Source organism: Fundulus heteroclitus, unplaced genomic scaffold (genome assembly GCF_011125445.2).
Source record: "Fundulus heteroclitus isolate FHET01 unplaced genomic scaffold, MU-UCD_Fhet_4.1 scaffold_56, whole genome shotgun sequence".
Lineage (NCBI taxonomy): Eukaryota > Metazoa > Chordata > Actinopteri > Cyprinodontiformes > Fundulidae > Fundulus > Fundulus heteroclitus.
Window position 1 is genome coordinate 1,490,935 of NW_023396989.1, and position 18,446 is coordinate 1,509,380.

General features: G+C 51.6%; 2 protein-coding genes across 7 annotated transcripts in view; one reads left to right on the forward strand and one right to left on the reverse strand.

Annotated features, from left to right (window-relative positions):
* The window catches only part of LOC105922418 (M1-specific T cell receptor alpha chain-like), a 571,536-nt gene that overhangs the window by 416,761 nt on the left and 136,329 nt on the right, over window positions 1-18,446 (reverse strand). The window lies entirely within an intron of this gene.
* The window catches only part of LOC118556065 (ras GTPase-activating protein nGAP-like), a 59,671-nt gene that overhangs the window by 1,458 nt on the left and 39,767 nt on the right, over window positions 1-18,446 (forward strand). For 2 of the 6 annotated variants that reach the window (XM_036132882.1, XM_036132883.1), the window contains exons 1-3: window positions 6,864-7,480; window positions 15,985-16,112; window positions 16,180-16,303. In XM_036132882.1, coding sequence (XP_035988775.1) covers window positions 7,054-7,480; window positions 15,985-16,112; window positions 16,180-16,303 — 679 coding nt within the window. In that variant the 5' untranslated portion in view covers window positions 6,864-7,053. Of the gene's footprint in view, window positions 1-6,861; window positions 7,481-15,984; window positions 16,113-16,179; window positions 16,304-18,446 lie in introns of those variants that run through there. The other 4 variants (XM_036132880.1, XM_036132881.1, XM_036132884.1 and 1 more) reach the window with 3 other exon arrangements.

The following is an 18,446-nucleotide window of genomic DNA, read 5'->3' on the forward strand; positions in this document are numbered from 1 at the left end:
GGTTCTAGGAGGTTCTAGGTGGTTCTTACTCCTCCTAGGACCCGTAATGTTGGTTCTCCAGGTTCCTCCTTGAGTGTCTGGAAGGAAGCGTCTGCTTTAATCCCCAGAAACGAGGCAATAATCCAGAAACGAGGCAATAATCCAGGAACGAGGCAATAATCCAGAAACGAGGCAATAATCCAGGCGCGCTCATTAAGCCGACTGCAGCGCGGCACTTTAACCGTCATCTGGCGCCGATCCGAGGAAAGTCGGATCAGGAGAGCAGCAGAACATCTGTCAGACACCATCAGAGTGACGGAGATTAACCCTGTAAGCATGTGGGTCAGAGAACATGAAGGTTCTGCCAGAACCCGGGACAGAACTCCCATTTTAAACCTGAACCCAGAGATGACCCGGCTGCTGGGACCGGTTCTGAGCCGGCCCACATCTCCTGGCGCCGCCGCAGCAGGGTGTGAAACAGGCAGATCCAGGGGAGCAGAACAGGTTCGGTTCTGATCCGTCCGGTTCTGATCCGTCTGGTTCTGATCCGTCTGGTTCTGTTCTGTCTGGTTCTGATCTGTCTGGTTCTGATCCGTCCGGTTCTGATCCGTCTGGTTCTGATCTGTCCGGTTCTGATCCGTCTGGTTCTGATCCGTCCGGTTCTGATCCGTCTGGTTCTGATCCGTCTGCTCCAGTGGCTGCTGGTGAAAATAGGTCTTTAGACCAATAGATTTCCCTGCCTAACTCAGTACGTTTAAATTAAAAGTCAGAAAATTACTACGATTCCACAATAAGCATTTAATCAGCAGCTTACAGATACATTTAAACATTTACAGCTATATTAGGTCTTATTTTAGAAAGGAACAGTATTAAACACTAAAATTCACTATTTGTCACCAAAGTAGGCATACACCATACTGTTATCTGTTCAGCCAAACAGTTTCACAACACAACAGAATATTCAAACTCACTCATCACATGACAAAATGTGTCTCTCTCTGTCGTGATGCTGATTGGCCAAATATTTATAAATCTTCCCTAGCAACAGTATATGATTGGTTATTTGGCTTCACTTGTGGGGCTCCCTGAGTGACAGCCCTACAGGAGAAATGCCACGTTCTGTTGGTGGAAATGAACTGTTAAATGAGAGTCAATTAGTAGAAGTGTTTTAATAATTCATATTACATGTAGCCACGTACTATTAATTAAAAACTGACATTAATAATACTTTTAAAATCTAAATATATTTTGACTTTTCCCTCCACATCAGGCCCGGTTTCCTGCTCCCTCGTGTCCAAACGGCTGAGCTGAAGCAGCCGGTTCTGATCCGTCTGGTTCTGATCTGTTCTGGCAGTCAGGTGTTCTGAAGCGCACTGCGGTCCGTTCAGGTGGAGAGGCTGAGCACCGGACCCAAACGGTTGGTTCTGGCTCGGGTTCTTGGCTGGAACCGGATCCTTGATGTTTACAATTTAATGAGCTCACTTCCTGGTTCTGTTCCCAGTCAGTGACTCACAAGGACCGGTCTGTCCTCAGATGAGGTTCCAGCAGGGTCTGCTTGGTCCGGTTCTGACAGACAGGTTATTCTGGCTGGTCTGAATCGGACCAGAACCAGAACTGTATTCGCTCAGAGATGGCCCTGTTTGTCCTGTCGGACCGGCGGTTCTGCTGGACAATGCGGGCGGATCAGGGAGGAAATGGAAAGTTCCTCAGGATGTGGACAGGATTTCCCCTCTGAGACAAACATCTCCTCCTGCAGTCTATTTCAGGACAGCAACAGAACCGGACCTCCCTGATTCTGACCCACAGAACTGTCCAGACCTTCGGTTCTGTTCGCTGGGATCCACCAACGGGTCCGGATCAGCAGTTCTCCAGGCTGCTAAATGGGCCGGTCTCAGTCCTGGTACCGGACCAGAACTGCGTATACGGTGCCGTGTGTAGAGACGAGTCGGACCTGAACCAGAACCAGGACACGGCTGGGCCCGGCGGGGCCCTATGGGGCCCCAGACCCCCGCAGGTGTCTTCCTGGGTCAGTCAGTCTTAACCCGACCAGGTTGAGACCGTTTGGTCGGACACCAGTGAGTGTTTCCTGAGTGGGTCCAGTGGGTCCAGTGTGGGGCCCCCAGGGGCCTCAGTGGAGCCACAGTGGAGCAGACCTGCTGAACGTCTCAACATAACATCCTGTTTTCAGCCCGGTGGCCTAAATTAGCTCCGGTTCGCTGGATCTGGGTCAACGTTACTCACACGCCTAGATTAGTAATCCCGGCTAGTTTGTGTCGTTTTTAGGTTGGTGCTCTAAAAAATTCTTTAAAAAAAAGCAGAACATACTGGACCTTAACGAGGGACCCATGTGGGACGATTCTGCAGAGGTGGAACTGCCCTCTGGACCTGTCCACAGGGGCATAAATACGCAAACGTGCCCCACTGGGACAAGAGTGGGTTCAGCCACACTGCCCCACAGACTGCCCACCCAGCCCAGAGTGGGCCCAGAGTGGGCCACCCCCACTCTGGGCCCACTCTGGACCCACTCTGGGATGGTTCTACTAGCAGGCACGGTATCTTTGAAGAACCATCTAATGACTCCAAGTATTAGCCAGATCCATTTCAATGCTGGTGTGCTGCTATTTTGATGGTGATTATTCCCTGCTTAATTAAGGGAGGCTGATCTGATGGGGCCCCTGACAGTGGGCCCAATCAGATGTGTTCTTCCTAGAAGGACGCCATCCTTGGGGTCCTGTGGTGGTGTGGGGTGTTACATTCGGGTCCCACAGCTTTACCCTGGACCCACGGTAGCAGGAGATGAACCCAATCCAGGCTGGGGCCCCACCAGGGGACAATAACCCAGTATCATCATACATCACGCTATAACTTTATTCAGTAAAGGTGACGTGACGTTCCCAATATTTCAAACCAGCAGGAAGTAATCCCACTACTTGAGAGGCAGGAGGTAATCAGGAAGTAATCCCACTACTTCAGAGGCAGGAAGTAATCCCATTACTTCAGAGGCAGGAAGTAATCAGGAAGTAATCCCACTACTTCAGAGGCAGGAGGCCTTGTGTCCAAAGCGGTGAGAGGAAACGTTCTGCAGGGGAAGTGAACCATGTCGGTTCCTCTTCATGTTCTATTCTGAAAGCTTCTCCTTTCCTGGTCTGAACCGTGAGTCATCTGGGTCCGGGTCCAGGTCCAGGTCTGGGTCCAGGTCCAGGTCCAGGTCCGGCTCTGGGTCTGGGTCCAGGTCTGGGTCCAGAGATGAAGCAGCCTTACTGGTCTCAGATGGTCAGGGTGGACCTCTGTAGTCCACCTTCATGTCTGCTAGGAGGTGGACCGTTGTTGGTCTGGAGTTTCAGACTCCATGTGGGGCTCCTGGGGGCCCCCCCCCCCCCCCCGACGGTGTCCAGGTCTGTCCACAGCTATTTTTAGTGTCCACCAGGAAGTGGACGAGTGGACAGAGTGGCGCCTGATAGAACGTCCTCCTGTCCTGCTGATCTGAGGTCAGCTTCCAGTCCAGACAGAAACCGGACGAGTCACCAGGGGAGGAGGCCCGGCGGAGAACCTGATGATGTCATCAATGACATCATCAGTGACTCAAACAGGAAGTGACTGTGAGACGAGTCAGCTGCTGGACAGAGACGGTGACTACCAGCCAGACAGGCTGCTTTCTAGAACTATAACCTCTAGCAGAACCAGAACTTTACAGAACCTCCTTAAGCTTAAAGGTCTCCTATGTGGACGGTACCGCTCACCTTCCTGGACCTGGGAACCTTTGTGGAACCTTTCTGAGAAAACTTTACTGGACTTAGTGTCAGCTCACTGTTTCTGGATTATTGAGCTAATTTCTTGGTTTTGAAGGAACCCGTTTCCAAACTCCTGCTTTAGACCGACACATTTTCCCGACCAGAACCAGAACCTTTGGTTAATGACGGGTCCAGGAGGGCGGTCCGGTCGGGCTGCCTGTTGGTTCTGGTTCATCTCTGATCTGCTGCAGTAGAACCACAGCCGGTCCAGCCCAGGCCCGGTTCCAGGTTCTGTGTGCCGGCCCGGTTCCAGGTTCTGTGTGCCGGCCCGGTCTGCTGTCGGTGCCGGTGATCTAATGGGCTGAATGTTTCCGGGCTCCTGGCCAGGACATGAATGGGATTCCAGCAGCGGGTCCGGCCCGGCCCGGTCTGGTCCGGTCCGCCGTGTCGACGTGACCAGAGAGCGGCTCGGCGCCGGCTGAAGCGGATCAATCAGAACAGGAACCAGAACCTTTAAACAAACAGCGTTTATGGCCCAACCCGCTGTGGTTCCCATGGAGCTTCCAGTAAAAACAGAAGTAGAGCCGGGGGGGGTCTGACTCAGGGATATTTTTACTCTGGTTCCGGGAAATGACCCGGTTCTGCCCTGAGGCCCGGTGTGAATAATAATCTAATATCTGGTGTTAAACGGGCCGTAGCTGCTGGTTCTGAAGCAGCTTCATCAGAACCGCCATCAGCATCACCGGTAAAAAATTAATGATTAAATCTGAAATTACAAAACCGTGAATGAAACGCCTGAGATGGTGAATTAACGAGTTAAACAAGAACCACAGAACATGAAAACAACAAGAACCACATCTTTAACGTACAGAACATGAATTACTGATGTGGTGAATAATCAGTGAATAAACGTGAGGATAATAAATTAATAAATACCTGGACAGGAATGGAGTTAATTTAGAAAATAACTGGTGACGCTGCAGACACACATCTGTGATCGTTTCTAAATACAGTAAAAAAAGCTTTGTTTAAATCTGATGATAAGATTATTTTATATCATTATAGACCTGTTACCAGAAAAAGTGTTCAGTAAAAGGTAGAAAACATTCAGACAGTCAACATGGTGGTTGGTGCAGGTACCAGAGGAAATCATAGCCGGTCCGGATGAAAGGAACCATCAATGATATGTCATGATATATAATCATGACATAAATCAGGACATAAATAATGTCATAAATAATGTCATAAATAATGAACATCTGACTAAAACAGCTGTAGAGACGGTGTTAACTGGCTGACCACCTACAGCACACAAAGGAAACTAGTTGTAGAAGTAGGTGAATTATTACCAACCAGAATTATTAAATATAATTTATGGGGTCCCACAGGGTCCGTGTTGGGCCCTAAATTATTAAATTTATATATAAGTGACATATTGAAAGTATCAAACCTGCTAAAATACATCATGGCATCTCCTGTATTGGAGAAAACCTCAACAACACAAAGGTGGTGATCACAGAAATAACTAAACTAACACATTGGTTCAACATGCATGAAGTAGCATTAAATCTAGATTTAACATAAATCACAGTAAGCTGTAAAACGATGGAAGCAGAAGGATCGTTGATGTAGAACGAGTCTCCGACGTCACATTTAGACGTTAACCTCAGGTGTGAAACCAGACCAGGTGTTTCTGCGTGGAGGAGAACCGCCGTTGGTTCTGGAGGCAGATCTGATTTCATAAAACTCTCTATAGAACATCTGACCCACTGAGCAATACACCAGCAGCCTGCAGCCTCTACATAAACACTCAGATATATATACACCGCCATACTGGCAACTTTATATAATCACATCTGTTATTTTTTAAATTAAATGTATTCTGGGACCCTGTAAGATTTAAAGCTGTACAATTTATGTTGAAAGTAAGGCGAGTTTATCTGTATAGCACATTTCTGTATAAGAGCAAAGTGCTTTACATGATTAAAACATAGGAAAATAAAAAGAGAATTAAAGCAAGTAAAAAAAGGAAGAAACTGGTAACTTCCAGACAATGTTCTGCTGGGTTCTGGATGTTCTGCTGGGTTCTGGAGGTTCTGCTGGGTTCTGCTGGTGTGGCGGTGGAGAAGGGAACGTGTTCCTGTTCCCAGGTGAAGCTGCAGGTGAGAAACATCTGGATGTGTTCTCTGTGGATAAAGGCGGCAGTCTGGTTCTGTTCTGTTAGAACCCGGTCCTGGTCCTGGTCCGGTTCTGGTTCCTCTGAAGGTGTCTCCTAGGAACCGTTAATCAGCCGGAGGATCTGCTCTGACGTGTCAGTGAAGGCGGCGCTGATCCTCTGTGGACCGGACCGGGCCGGCGCCGGTCGGGATGCCTGGATTATCCTGACCGGGTCTGAGCTGTGACCCGGATCAGAACCAGAACATGTGGGTCAGTGAGCGTTCCTCAGCTCCACCTGGTGGAACCGCTCCTCACGTCTCAGAACATCCGTGGTTCTGTCCCGGTTCCAGAACATCTCCTCGGTGCTTGTCTGGATCAGAACCACCTGGAAGCTGCAGGTTCTGCTCGCCAGCTTAGAACAACCCAGCAGGTTCCTCATGGTGCTGCCGTGGATCAGAGGGGTTCCTTTGGTACCGACAGGACAGCGGGCGGTTCTGCTCGGGTTGCCTCCCGGGTCCGGCTGGACTGGGAGGAGAACCTGCAGGAACATCTGGGGGAACCTGAGGAGAACCTGGACGGTGTTTCTGGGCGTCTCTCTACAGACCCGGTACCAGGTACTGCATGAACAACGACCCAGAACCAGAACCGGAACCTGGTACCGTCAGCCTGGGGTTCTGTGGAGGTAGATGTGAGGCTAAAGGCTCACAACCAGAACCCAGCGTGGTGCAACAGAACCAGAACCAGGCTGGGTTCTGGTTCTGCTGCAGAGGTCCGGGTCTCTGCCGGTTCTGGAGCCGCAGCGCTCCACCTGGGCCCAGGTCGGGTTCTGAGCTGTGAACCGGTTTCCCTCCTGACAGGAAACCTCAGCCTGCTGGTGCGCTGCTTGCTGCCGTCTGATTGGCCGAGGCTCTGACACCAACTTCCTCCCAGGAAGACGCTCTCTCTCTCACCCTCGCTCGCTCGCTCACTCGCTGACGAACGGCAGCATGACGGCAGCCTGAGCGCTCGGCACCGTCGGGTTTGGACCAGAACCCTGCTGCAGGGCCGGGGTTCTGACCCAGCGGGAGCCCGGCTGTGGAACCGGCTGTGGAACCGGCTGTAGAACCGGCTGTGGAACCGGCTGTAGAACCGGCTGTAGAACCGGGCCCAGGCGCTGCTTTCTGAACCCAGCCGTGCGTTCTGGACCATGAGTGGAAGTGGAAGTCCCCCCGCGGGCCCCGAGGCCCCGGCGCCGCCCGCCGCGACCCGCTGGCACCATTACAGAAGAGCCCGGAAGGCGCTGGAGGTCCAGCCCGGTCCGGATCAGCCGCTGGACAGGTACCAGTGGAGAACATCACAGGACCAGAACCCGGAGAGGCCTCACCTGTTGGGCCTGCTGAAAACCAGCACCCTGCCTCGGCCCCGCAGGCAGAACCGGAACCAGGACCCCAACAAGCAGGGCTCCCTGCGCAGGATCGTTCCCTTCTTCCGCTCCGTGTCAGAACCGGGAGCCGGCGGCGCCGAGAGAGCCGGGTCGGACGCGGAGCGGCGGGCGCCGTCGGTCAGCAGCTTCATCAGCAGCCTGACACGCAGGATCAGCCGGGTTCTGAGAGAAGAACCCCAACCAGAGTCCGGTAGGCCAGCGGAACCGCTTCATGTTTGTCTGTGTGGGAGAAAAGCTGCTTCCCAGAATAGAACCCCCCGGTTCTGGTTCACCCGCCTGGTTCTGGTCCACCCGCCTGGTTCTGGTTTACCCGCCTGGTTCTGGTCCACCCGCCTGGTTCTGGTCCACCCGCCTGGTTCTGGTTTACCCCCCTGGTTCTGGTTTACCCCCCCGGTTCTGGTTTACCCGCCTGGTTCTGGTCCACCCGCCTGGTTCTGGTCCACCCGCCTGGTTCTGGTTTACCCCCCCGGTTCTGGTTTACCCGCCTGGTTCTGGTCCACCCGCCTGGTTCTGGTTTACCCGCCTGGTTCTGGTTTATCCGCCTGGTTCTGGTTTACCCGCCTGTTTCTGGTCCACCCGCCTGGTTCTGGTTTACCCGCCTGGTTCTGGTCCACCCCCCGGTTCTGGTCCACCCGCCTGGTTCTGGTCCACCCGCCTGGTTCTGGTCCACCCGCCTGGTTCTGGTTTACCCCCCCGGTTCTGGTTTACCCCCCTGGTTCTGGTTTACCCGCCTGGTTCTGGTCCACCCGCCTGGTTCTGTTGGTGCCTGCCTTTCAGACCCAAACAAACCAAAGGCTGGTAGTAACAGAACCAGAGGGACCGGACTTCAGGTTCTGTAAATGTTCTTTATTATTATCCGTCGACACCAACAAAGTGAATTTATCTGTAGAGAAGCTGCTGCTGAGCAGAACCTGGTCAGAACCCGCTCAGAACCCACTCAGAACCCGGTCAGAACCCAACCGTCACCATCTGAGGTCGATCATTGGTTCCACTGGTACCATCCGTCCCCCCTGACCTAAAGTTTACCCCCCTCCCCCCCGAGCTTTGCTGGTTTCTCTGTTTAGTTCTGGTTCTGGTTCTGATTCTGGTTCTGATTCTGATTCTGGTTCTGGTTCTGGTTCTGATCGAACTCAGAGGACAGCCAACCTTGCTGTGGTCTTCCTTTAACCTCCAACCAGATTCAGCCCAGATGGAGGTTGTTGGTCCAATCAGTGTCTGATGGACCTCCTTGTTCCCTCAGAACCTTGGTCTTCTGGTCTGGGTCCGGTTCTCATTGGGTCTGGTTTGGATCGTAGATGGAGCTCCTTAGTGTTCCACCACAGACTGGAGCAATGACAACTGGACATGAAGTTCTGGTCCAGCTATCGTCTCCTGGTCCCTCCAGAGACCTTCATGCTCTCTCCTGCAGCCCTCCTGGTGTGTTCAGGTACCGGATAGCGTGGGACGTTGCAGTTTTCTCTCTGCCCTGGCTTGTTGAACTGGACCGGCACACAGTGGGTGTCTCTGCTTCAGGTCTGGAGCCAGAACATGTTCCTGCAGCTCTCTTTGCCAGCCAGAACACACCGAGCCGCTTAAATCGGCCCATTGTTCCCCCGCCACGCTCTGCAGGCTGCAAACACAGCGTAAATCATCGTGTACAGGCAGATCAGACCCAGGGAGAACCTGAAACTCCTCTTCCTCCCCTGGTTGACCTCTGACCTTGGCTCTGAGCTGTGGTGGACCCGGCGGTTTCAGAACGCTACGCTAATCCATCCTCCCAGCAGCAGCCAGGAGGAGGAACGTCGGTCTGATTGATTTGCTCTGGGCCGGCGGTCATGTGCCGGGGCAGGTCACATGACCTCCTCATCTGACGGTTATCTGCAGGGAGACCCGGTCCCTTCAGCCGGCAAATGTTTCATCCCAACATAGTCCGAGCTGCCCGATCCCCGCGGTTCTGACGCTAATAAACCGCGTCAGGGCTTTGCCGTTAGCTCTGGCTGTGGAGGGAGAAGGTCTGCGGTCACCAAGCTCAGCGTCCAGCTTACAAACATCTTGTTTGTGGTTCTTTACCAAATATAGACGACATTACGCCTGCTGCAGAGCTTTGTGTTGACACCAGAGGAGATAAATAGAAACACTGCCCTCGGATCAAAGCTTCTCCTTTCTGACGGTCCTTTAAAGATGGTTTTTAGACTTTCTGTTCACAGCAGATGGTGGTTCCAGCTCTCAGGTCTTTGTCTGCGTGTTGATGGAAGATTTCCAGCCCGTTTTGTGCCGATGTTAGCATGCTAGCTGTGTTTGCTTTGTATCTTCCTGAATAACGCTAGCATTATTAAAGTTAGCGTGCTAGCTGTTTGCTTCGTATCTTCCTGAATAGCGTTAGCATTATTAAAGTTAGCATGCTAGCTGTGTTTTCTTTTGTATCTTCCTGAATAACATTAGCATTATTAAAGTTAGCGTGCTAGCTGTGTTTGCTTTGTATCTTCCTGAATAACGCTAGCATTATTAAAGTTAGCATGCTAGCTGTTTGCTTCGTATCTTCCTGAATAACGCTAGCATTATTAAAGTTAGCGTGCTAGCTGTTTGCTTCGTATCTTCCTGAATAGCGTTAGCATTATTAAAGTTAGCATGCTAGCTGTGTTTTCTTTTGTATCTTCCTGAATAACATTAGCATTATTAAAGTTAGCGTGCCAGCTGTGTTTGCTTTTTTTCTTCCTGAATAACGTTAGCATTGTTAAAGTTAGCGTGCTAGCTGTTTGCTTCGTATCTTCCTGAATAGCGTTAGCATTATTAAAGTTAGCGTGCTAGCTGTGTTTGCTTTTTCTTCCTGAATAACGTTAGCATTATTAAAGTTAGCGTGCTAACTGTTTGCTTCGTATCTTCCTGAATAGGGTTAGCATTATTAAAGTTAGCGTGCTAGCTGTGTTTGCTTTTTTTCTTCCTGAATAACGTTAGCATTATTAAAGTTAGCGTGCTAACTGTTTGCTTCGTATCTTCCTGAATAGCGTTAGTATTATTAAAGTTAGCGTGCTAGCTGTGTTTTCTTTTGTATCTTCCTGAATAACATTAGCATTATTAAAGTTAGCGTGCTAGCTGTGTTTGCTTTTTTTCTTCCTGAATAACATTAGCATTATTAAAGTTAGCGTGCTAGCTGTGTTTGCTTTGTATCTTCTTGAATAACGTTAGCATTGTTAAAGTTAGCGTGCTAGCTGCGTACCAGGGTTATTGTCATGTTAACATGACCACGGCGATGCGAGTGTGCTAGCTGTTTACAATGGTATTCTTTTTTAACAGAAATTCGTAAAGTTATAGTACGTGATTAGGCCCCTTTAATATTTAATATTTGCCACCACGTCCCGGGTGGCGCGGCGGCAGGGTTTCTTGACATGTGCCCCCCCCCCGTCGGCTGCCTTGTATCAGGCAGGGCTGTTGGTGCCGGTCTCATGCTGAGGCTCTGACCCGATCTACACAGGATGGTGCTGCTCCTCTCCTCTGGCTCTATCATTGATTTGCTCTCTGCACGTCTCCTCTGGTAAACCTTTGGTGTCTTTGAGGCTGGAAGGCCTCCTCACCATCACCCTAATCTGTCAGAGTCTGGTCTGGACTCTGACCGGGCCGCTCCAGAACATTAAGATTATCAAACCTGTTGGTGAAGTTAGCATAGCTGTAAACCTGCTGGGTGTGAATAACCTCGGTCCCGCTTCCCCAGAACACACAAAGGTTCTGTTCCTGTTGCAGCAGCAGACAGCTGGCGGACCTCTGCTGGTTCTGCCCAGGGTGGGTTTACAGTAAACAAGCGAACAGAGGCGCTCAGTGAGAGTTGTCTCCGGGCTGCTGCAGTGCATGCTGGGAACTAAAAACCACACAGTTCTCACTTCTGCTCCCAGACAGAGGCCTGAGTCAGCAGCTGCTTTCATGAGAAACAGCAGGTTCTGCTGACGGCCCGTTTGTTTCTGCAGACGCTGCTTCAACCGGGCCACTGCTGCCTGGTTCTGGTAGCTCCCAGGTTCTGGTAGCTCCCAGGTTCTGGTAGCTCCCTGGTTCTGGTAGCTCCCAGGTTCTGGTTCTAGAGCAGAGAACGGGAATGCCTGAAGTCCTGTTGGATGGAAATGACCCTTTCACAATAAAAGCTGCCAGGGAACAAAGGGAACCGGGCAGAACCTTTCTGGTTCTGGTGGGTCCTGCTTGGAGGATGGGAACGCTGCTGAAGTCAGCGGGTTTAAATATTAAAGGCGTCTGAAATGACTGATCAGAACCGACCCGGTACGCAGAGAGCTGCTATAAAAGGTTCTGATCCGTTCTCTTCATGAAAACTGTCAAAGTTTAACTGGAAAAAAGTTTTCCTGGACTTTTATGTGGAGTTTGTTACCAATAAAAAGGTTCATGGAGACGGCCATGGACTGTGAGGTTCTGCTGGGATGGTTCTGTTTCCACAGCTGCAGACGGGCCCACTGCTGGTTCCTGGGTCCATCTGGACCGTCCCGAACACTCTCTGATGGTTCTGATCCAGACCTCAGGAAACAACGCGCGGGTCTTTGAGAGAACATGGACCTGTAAAAAGTCTGTTAAATCGGTTCTGTTCAGCGAGGAAGCAGAACCAGGAGGTCCGGTTCCTCCAGCCGTGGTGCCTTCAGGGTCCTCCGTGGGAACCGTGCCGTCTGGTCAGGTCTGTTTGGGTCAGAACGGTTAGAATCAGTGGTTCTGAAGGTGTCTCTGTGTTTCATTGAACTGGAGCAGTCCAGAAACGGACCAGAACCGTGGTTCTGCCGCGTTCAGGCGCTGGTTGAGCTGGTTCTGAGTTCAGCCCAGATGGATAAACTGGATTAGTTCGTGTTCATAGTTCAGCACTTAATGTTCTGAACACAAAAGAACTAGTTCAGTCTCACTTCCTGTTTGTTCTTTGAAGTTCTCCAAACCAGTTCTCTACCCAGTTGTTCAAACCAGTTGTCTAAACCAGTTCTCCACCCAGATTTCCAAACTAGTTCTCTAAACCAGTTCTCTAAGCCAGTTCAACAGACCAGTTCTTTAAACCAGTTCAACAAACCAGTTCAACAAACCAGTTCTCCAAACCAGTTTAAACCAGTTCTCCAAACCAGTTTAAACCAGTTTAAACCAGTTCTCCAAACCAGTTCTCTAAGCCAGTTTAACAAACCAGTTCTCCAAACCAGTTCTCTAAGCCAGTTCTTTAAACCAGTTCTCTAAACCAGTTCTCTAAGCCAGTTCTCCAAACCAGTTCTCTAAGCCAGTTCAACAAACCAGTTCTCCAAACCAGTTCTCTAAACCAGTTCTCTAAGCCAGTTCAACAAACCAGTTCTCCAAACCAGTTCTCTAAACCAGTTCTCTAAGCCAGTTCTCCAAGCCAGTTCTTTAAACCAGTTCAACAAACCAGTTCTCCAAACCAGTTCTTTAAACCAGTTCCCCACCCAGTTCTTCAAACCGGTTATTTAAACCAGTTCTCCAAACTAGTTCTCTAAGCCAGTTCAAGTAACCAGTTCAACAAACCAGTTCTTTAAACCAGTTCTCTAAACCAGTTCTCTAAGCCAGTTCTCCAAGCCAGTTCTTTAAACCAGTTCAACAAACCAGTTCAACAAACCAGTTCTCCGACATAGTTCTCCAAACCAGTTCTCCACCCAGTTTTCCAACCAGTTCAACAAACCTGCGTGTTGGTGGAAGATTTAAGCCAGTTGTCCGAACCAGTTCTCCAAACCAGTTTTCCACTGAGTTCTCTAAACCCGTTCTTCAACACAGTTGTCCAAACCAGTTCTCTGACCCAGTTCTCCAAACCAGTTCTCTGACCCAGTTCTCCGACCCAGTTCTTCTCTGATTCTCTCTGCTGACAGATTCTTCTGCCTTAATCCTGATTTGATCTGTCACACATCCAGATCTGGCTCCAGCCTTCCTGTAAGCCAGTCTGGGAGGTCAGCAGAAGTTCTGGTGTTGCATTCAGAACCAGCAGAACCAGCAGAGCGGACCTGTTGGGTTTATGTGTTGAAATGTTTGGGTGTAACAACAGGAACAAGCGGCTCCTTCCTGAACAGAAAGGTTCTATGACGGCACAGAGCCGAGCTCGGTTCTGGTTCCCCTGGGAGGAACCAGATGGGTCTAAAGGTACCACAGAACCGCAGCACCAGCTGCCGTCTGAGCGGCAGGTCAAACGGGTCGGGAACCGGCAGCAGCTCTTTGTGCCTCTGCTGTGTCTCTGTGGGCGTGGCCTCCTCCGGCTCAATGGTCCCATCTTGATAAAGAGCTGATGTGATGTGGCTGCGTGCTGATTGGCTGTGAGGCCGCGTAGCTGCGTGCTGATTGGCCGGCGCTGCTTTGTTTACAGGTTGCCATGGGAGCGTGCAGACAAAGCGGCCTCTGTGGTGCCGGCGGGAGCCGTTAACCCTTCAGGAGCTCCCAGGAGAACCAGCAGAACCTCTGGTTCCCCGCAGAGCTGCAGGTCTGCTGCCGGTACCGACCCACTTCCTGTCTGGGGACGGAACCAGAACCGGATCCCAGCGGGTCCTGACCCGGTTCCACAAAAACACAAACAGACGCGCAGCTCCAGAGGAACCACTGAGGCGCTGGAGGCTCGGCCCGGGTCGGGTTTCCACCTGGAACCTCTCCTGCCTTGCTCATGGGCCTCCGGGCAGGGTTGGGTGTTTTAACCCTCCACCAGAACCAACGAGTAGCTTTAAAGCTTTGTTGTGATTCATGTGATTCACAGAACTTTAGACCCAGCAGAACACGGCTCAGTGGTTCTGACCCGCTGAGAAACAGAACCAGTTCAGCTCCGCTTTGTTCTGCTGCACCTGTTCTGGTCCAGGGTTGCTGCTGAACGGGTCGGGCTTGGCGGGTCGGGTCGGGTCGGTTAATTATCCGGGTCCCAGCAGACGGAACCAGAGCAGGTTCTGTTGCTCATCGTCTCCTTCCAGGTGCAGAAGATCCGATTCACCTGCTGAAAAAAACTCATTAAAGAACATTTTACTAACGTTTAGTTCCCTTCTGCAGTGGTGGGTGGTTCTGGTGGACCTGGTGGTCCTGGTGGTTCTGGTGGTTCTGGTGGACCTGGTGGTTCTGGTGGTTCTGGTGGTTCTGGTGGACCTGGTGGTTCTGGTACCACTGCAGCAGCTGCGGGTCTCCGGGGTGAATTAGCGGGCGGCCAGAAATAACCCGCTGAAAGAGGAGACCCTCCCAGCTGCTGTCTGCTCCTTCAGATCTGCCGGGTCGGACCAGAATCCGGGTTTGGAAAGTTCTGGGTCCAGCTGCAGCTGTCAGCGCCGTGACCCGCTGCTGACCTCGGCGCCGGGTTCTGAAACACGTCAGCTTTACTGGACTCTAAGCGTCGGTTTCATTGTTTCTGGTTCTGTCAGGAAAATCAAAGACCCTACCAGAACCTACCAGAACCTACCAGAACCCGGGATGTCCGTTCCTCGTGGTTCTGTGGTTCTGTGGTTCTGTTGTCGCTGTGAAACCTGCTGAGGTCCATCAGAACCGGCGGGCCCGACTTTGTGGGTGTTGACACCGACGCTCAAAGATCCCACACAATCTGGAGCAGTGAACGCACCGCGGGTTCCAGCTCTGACCTCTGACCTCTGCTGAGGCTGCTGGTTCTGACCCGGCCCAGATCGCTTCAGCTCTGAGCCTTCCTCCACAGAACCGTGACGCCCTCTGCTGGAGAAACACCTGCTCTGCCCCCCCAGCTCCCTACCTGAACCAACCAGAACCAGCTGATCCAGAACCAGCTGATCCAGAACCAGCTGATCCAGAACCAGCTGATCCGGTACCAGCTGATCCAGAACCATCTGCGTGAAATGTTCTGGTTCTGACTTGGGTCACAGGAACATCTTTCTGGGGAAAAAAGCCCGGTGACTGGAGCTGTAAACCCAGTTGGACCTGACGTCTCAGCCGGTTCTGGTCCAGATCTGGGCCGGTCCAGCTCCTCTGACCCGGGATTACCAGCCTGCAGACCGATCGGCTCTGCGTGGTGCCAGATTGGACCTGCTGCGGGTCGGTTCTAGTCCAGAACCCTCATTTAATGCCTCGGCTGGCGCTGCTCAGCTTTTAGAACCCGGCTGGGTTCCTCTGCTCCTCCAGGAATTAGCCAGGTCCCTCTGTCACGTCTTCAGTCGGCCCACAATGCTGTGTGAATCAATCGGTGGCGGTTCTGAACGCCTCGGGTCGGTCCAGATGTGCCCAACAGGACCTCCAGAGGAGATCAGCAGAACCAGGTGGAAGTCTTTCAGAACCACGTTCCTAACGTTGTTTGTTGGACAGTTTCAGTTTAACAAGACGGACGGATTCAAAAGTAGGAACAACCTGATGGTTCTGGACCCCCCCACCCCCCGCCCCTCCCTGCCTCACCCACAGGCCAATAAATAAATAAATAAAATAAAATAAAAAGGGGGGGGGGGTGATTACTAGTGACTGTATTTGTTGTTTTATTTCCTATTAATACATGTTTAAATAAAAATGTCAGACATTGAGTGGTCTGCTGAATCCTGAGGACCTACAGGGTCAGAGCGCCGTCAGAAGGGACGCCGTGTAGCGTGATGTCATCAGGAACGTGACGCTCCGACCCCGTGGGGGGGGGGGGGGGGGGGGGTTCTCAGTGGTTGTGGAGCTTTAGAAGCTGGAACATCTGCTGTTTCCAGCTCTTCTGAAATGTAATGTTCCTGTGTGTCCCATTTGACCTGCGGGCCGTTTCTGACCCCGTCTACCTTCCCTCCTCAGACGTGAAGGGGCCCCCGGCTCACCGCTTCTCCTGCGGTCAGAGTCCCTACACGGACGGCGCCGCCTGGGACAGGAAGTTCTGCATCCTGACGGACAGCCAGCTCATCCTGCTCAACAAGGACGAGGAGGTGCGGACCCCCGCTCTGACCCCACCCCCCTCCCCCCGACCCGCTCTAACCTCCTCCTCCCCTGCAGGTCACAGGAGAACCCCAGGAGGCCCCGGCGGACTCCTCCAGGGCCCGGAGCCTCCGCAGGACCGTCAGCGTCCCCTCAGAGGGACAGTTCCCGGAGTTGCAGCCAGAGGGCGCCGCCGTGCTGGGTAAGGCCCGGTTCCTGCAGGAACAGGGTTCTGACTGGATCACTGAGGGTCGGTTCCAACATGAGCCGGTACCTTCAGAACCTTCAGAACCTTCAGAACCTCCACACACAGACATCTGCCAAACGTTGCTTTCTAACTCAAAGGTTGGGTTCCTGGAACCTCCGGATGACTTCCAGCTGTAGGGAACGTTCTGGGAGAACATTCGTTAAAGGCGCTGACCCGTCTGCTTCTGACCACACCTGATCACACCTGATACCTGACCACACCTGACCATACCTGACCATACCTGATCACACCTGATGGTTCTGTTGTAGTTCTAAACTAACAGGAGGAACTCCGCCATGCTTTAAACCTCCAGAGGACTTTATGTGACACGTGACAGGATGTTGATTCCTGCCTCTTCATTGATGAAGAGAGACACCAGGAGCTTCTCCTTTCAGTAACTTTGACTGTTCAACAGGTGAGTTAGCTTGGCTCTAGGTGGAGGTATTCCTCCATGATGCGTTCAGGGGCACCCTGTGATTTAGTTTAAATCTAAACAGGTTTTCCTCCATGATGCGTTCAGGTGTAGCCTGTAATTTAGTTTAGATCTAAACAGGTTTTCCTCCATGATGCGTTCAGGGACAGCCTGTAATTTTGTTTAGATCTAAACAGAGGTTTTCCTCCATGATGCGTTCAGGTGCACCCTGTGATTTAGTTTAAATCTAAACAGGTTTTCCTCCATGATGCGTTCAGGTGCAGCCTGTCATTTAGTTTAGATCTAAACAGGTTTTCCTCCATGATGCATTCAGGGACAGCCTATAATTTATTTTAGATCTAAACAGGTATTCCTCCATGATGCGTTCAGGGGCACCCTGTGATTTAGTTTAAATCTAAACAGGTTTTCCTCCATGATGCGTTCAGGTGTAGCCTGTAATTTGGTTTAGATCTAAACAGGTTTTCCTCCATGATGCGTTCAGGGACAGCCTGTAATTTAGTTTAGATCTACACGGAGGTTTTCCTCCATGATGCGTTCAGGTGCACCCTGTGATTTAGTTTAAATCTAAACAGGTTTTCCTCCATGATGCGTTCAGGTGCAGCCTGTAATTTAGTTTAGATCTAAACGGAGGTTTTCCTCCATGATGCGTTCAGGTGCAGCCTGTCATTTATTTTAGATCTAAACAGGTTTTCCTCCATGATGCGTTCAGGGACAGCCTGTGAGTCAGCAGCCCAGTGTGTGGTCTCAGTGAGGAATGTCAGAGGACAAAGCGTTCTGTGTCCGTCCCACTGACCCCCCCCCCCCCTGTGGGACAGATGAGCCGAGGGGATTCCCACACAGAGCTGCAGGGGTCCTGACCCGCTTTCAGAGGGAACACTGGGTCGCTGATGATGTCATCGGTCCGCCTCACAGCCTGGCTCCGCCCCCTTTAGCCCCAGCAGCAGGTTATTTATATGCTAATCTGGCCTCACAGCCCAAACTGCCAGTTTGAACCGGGTTCTGCTGGTTCTACTGGGTTCTGCTGGTTCTACTGGGCCGCGCTGATGCAGTGTCCAGCGCTGTCTGCCCAGTTCTGCTGGGTTCTACTGGTTCTGCTGGGTTCTACTGGTTCTACTGGGTCTTTGGGTCAGAATGGTCTGTGCTGGACTTTAACTGAGTTGGAGAGCCAGTTTAGTTCTGAGCTTCCCTGGGCAGAACCGGTGTGAACCAGTTGATAGTGGGTCGGTGTTTGGGACCGGGTCGGTTCTACAGGTTCTACTGGGTTCTTCTGGTTCTACTGGGTTCTACTGGGGTGGCTGCGGGTTTATCCAGGACTTTTAATCCACCTTAACTCTGAGTTCAGCACCACAGGGTTCTCCGCTGGGTGTGAAGTGGGACTAGAGCTGTGGTTCTGGGCGTGGCGCCGGTCCAACACCAGGTTCTGATGGCTTTTCACGCAGACCGGATCCTTTCAGGTTTATTGCTGTTAAACCGGTTTCATTCTGGTTCTAATCGGCCCGTTTGAACTCGGTGCCGCTGGTTCCCAGATAAAACGTTCTGACTCCTGCTGGTCTTGGTTTGTTTGGATTTTCTCTGGACCGGACCAGAACCAGCTGTTCAGGACGTGGACAGAACCAGAACCAGAACCAGAGCATCAGAGCAGGGCCCTGAATCTTCCTCCTCCTG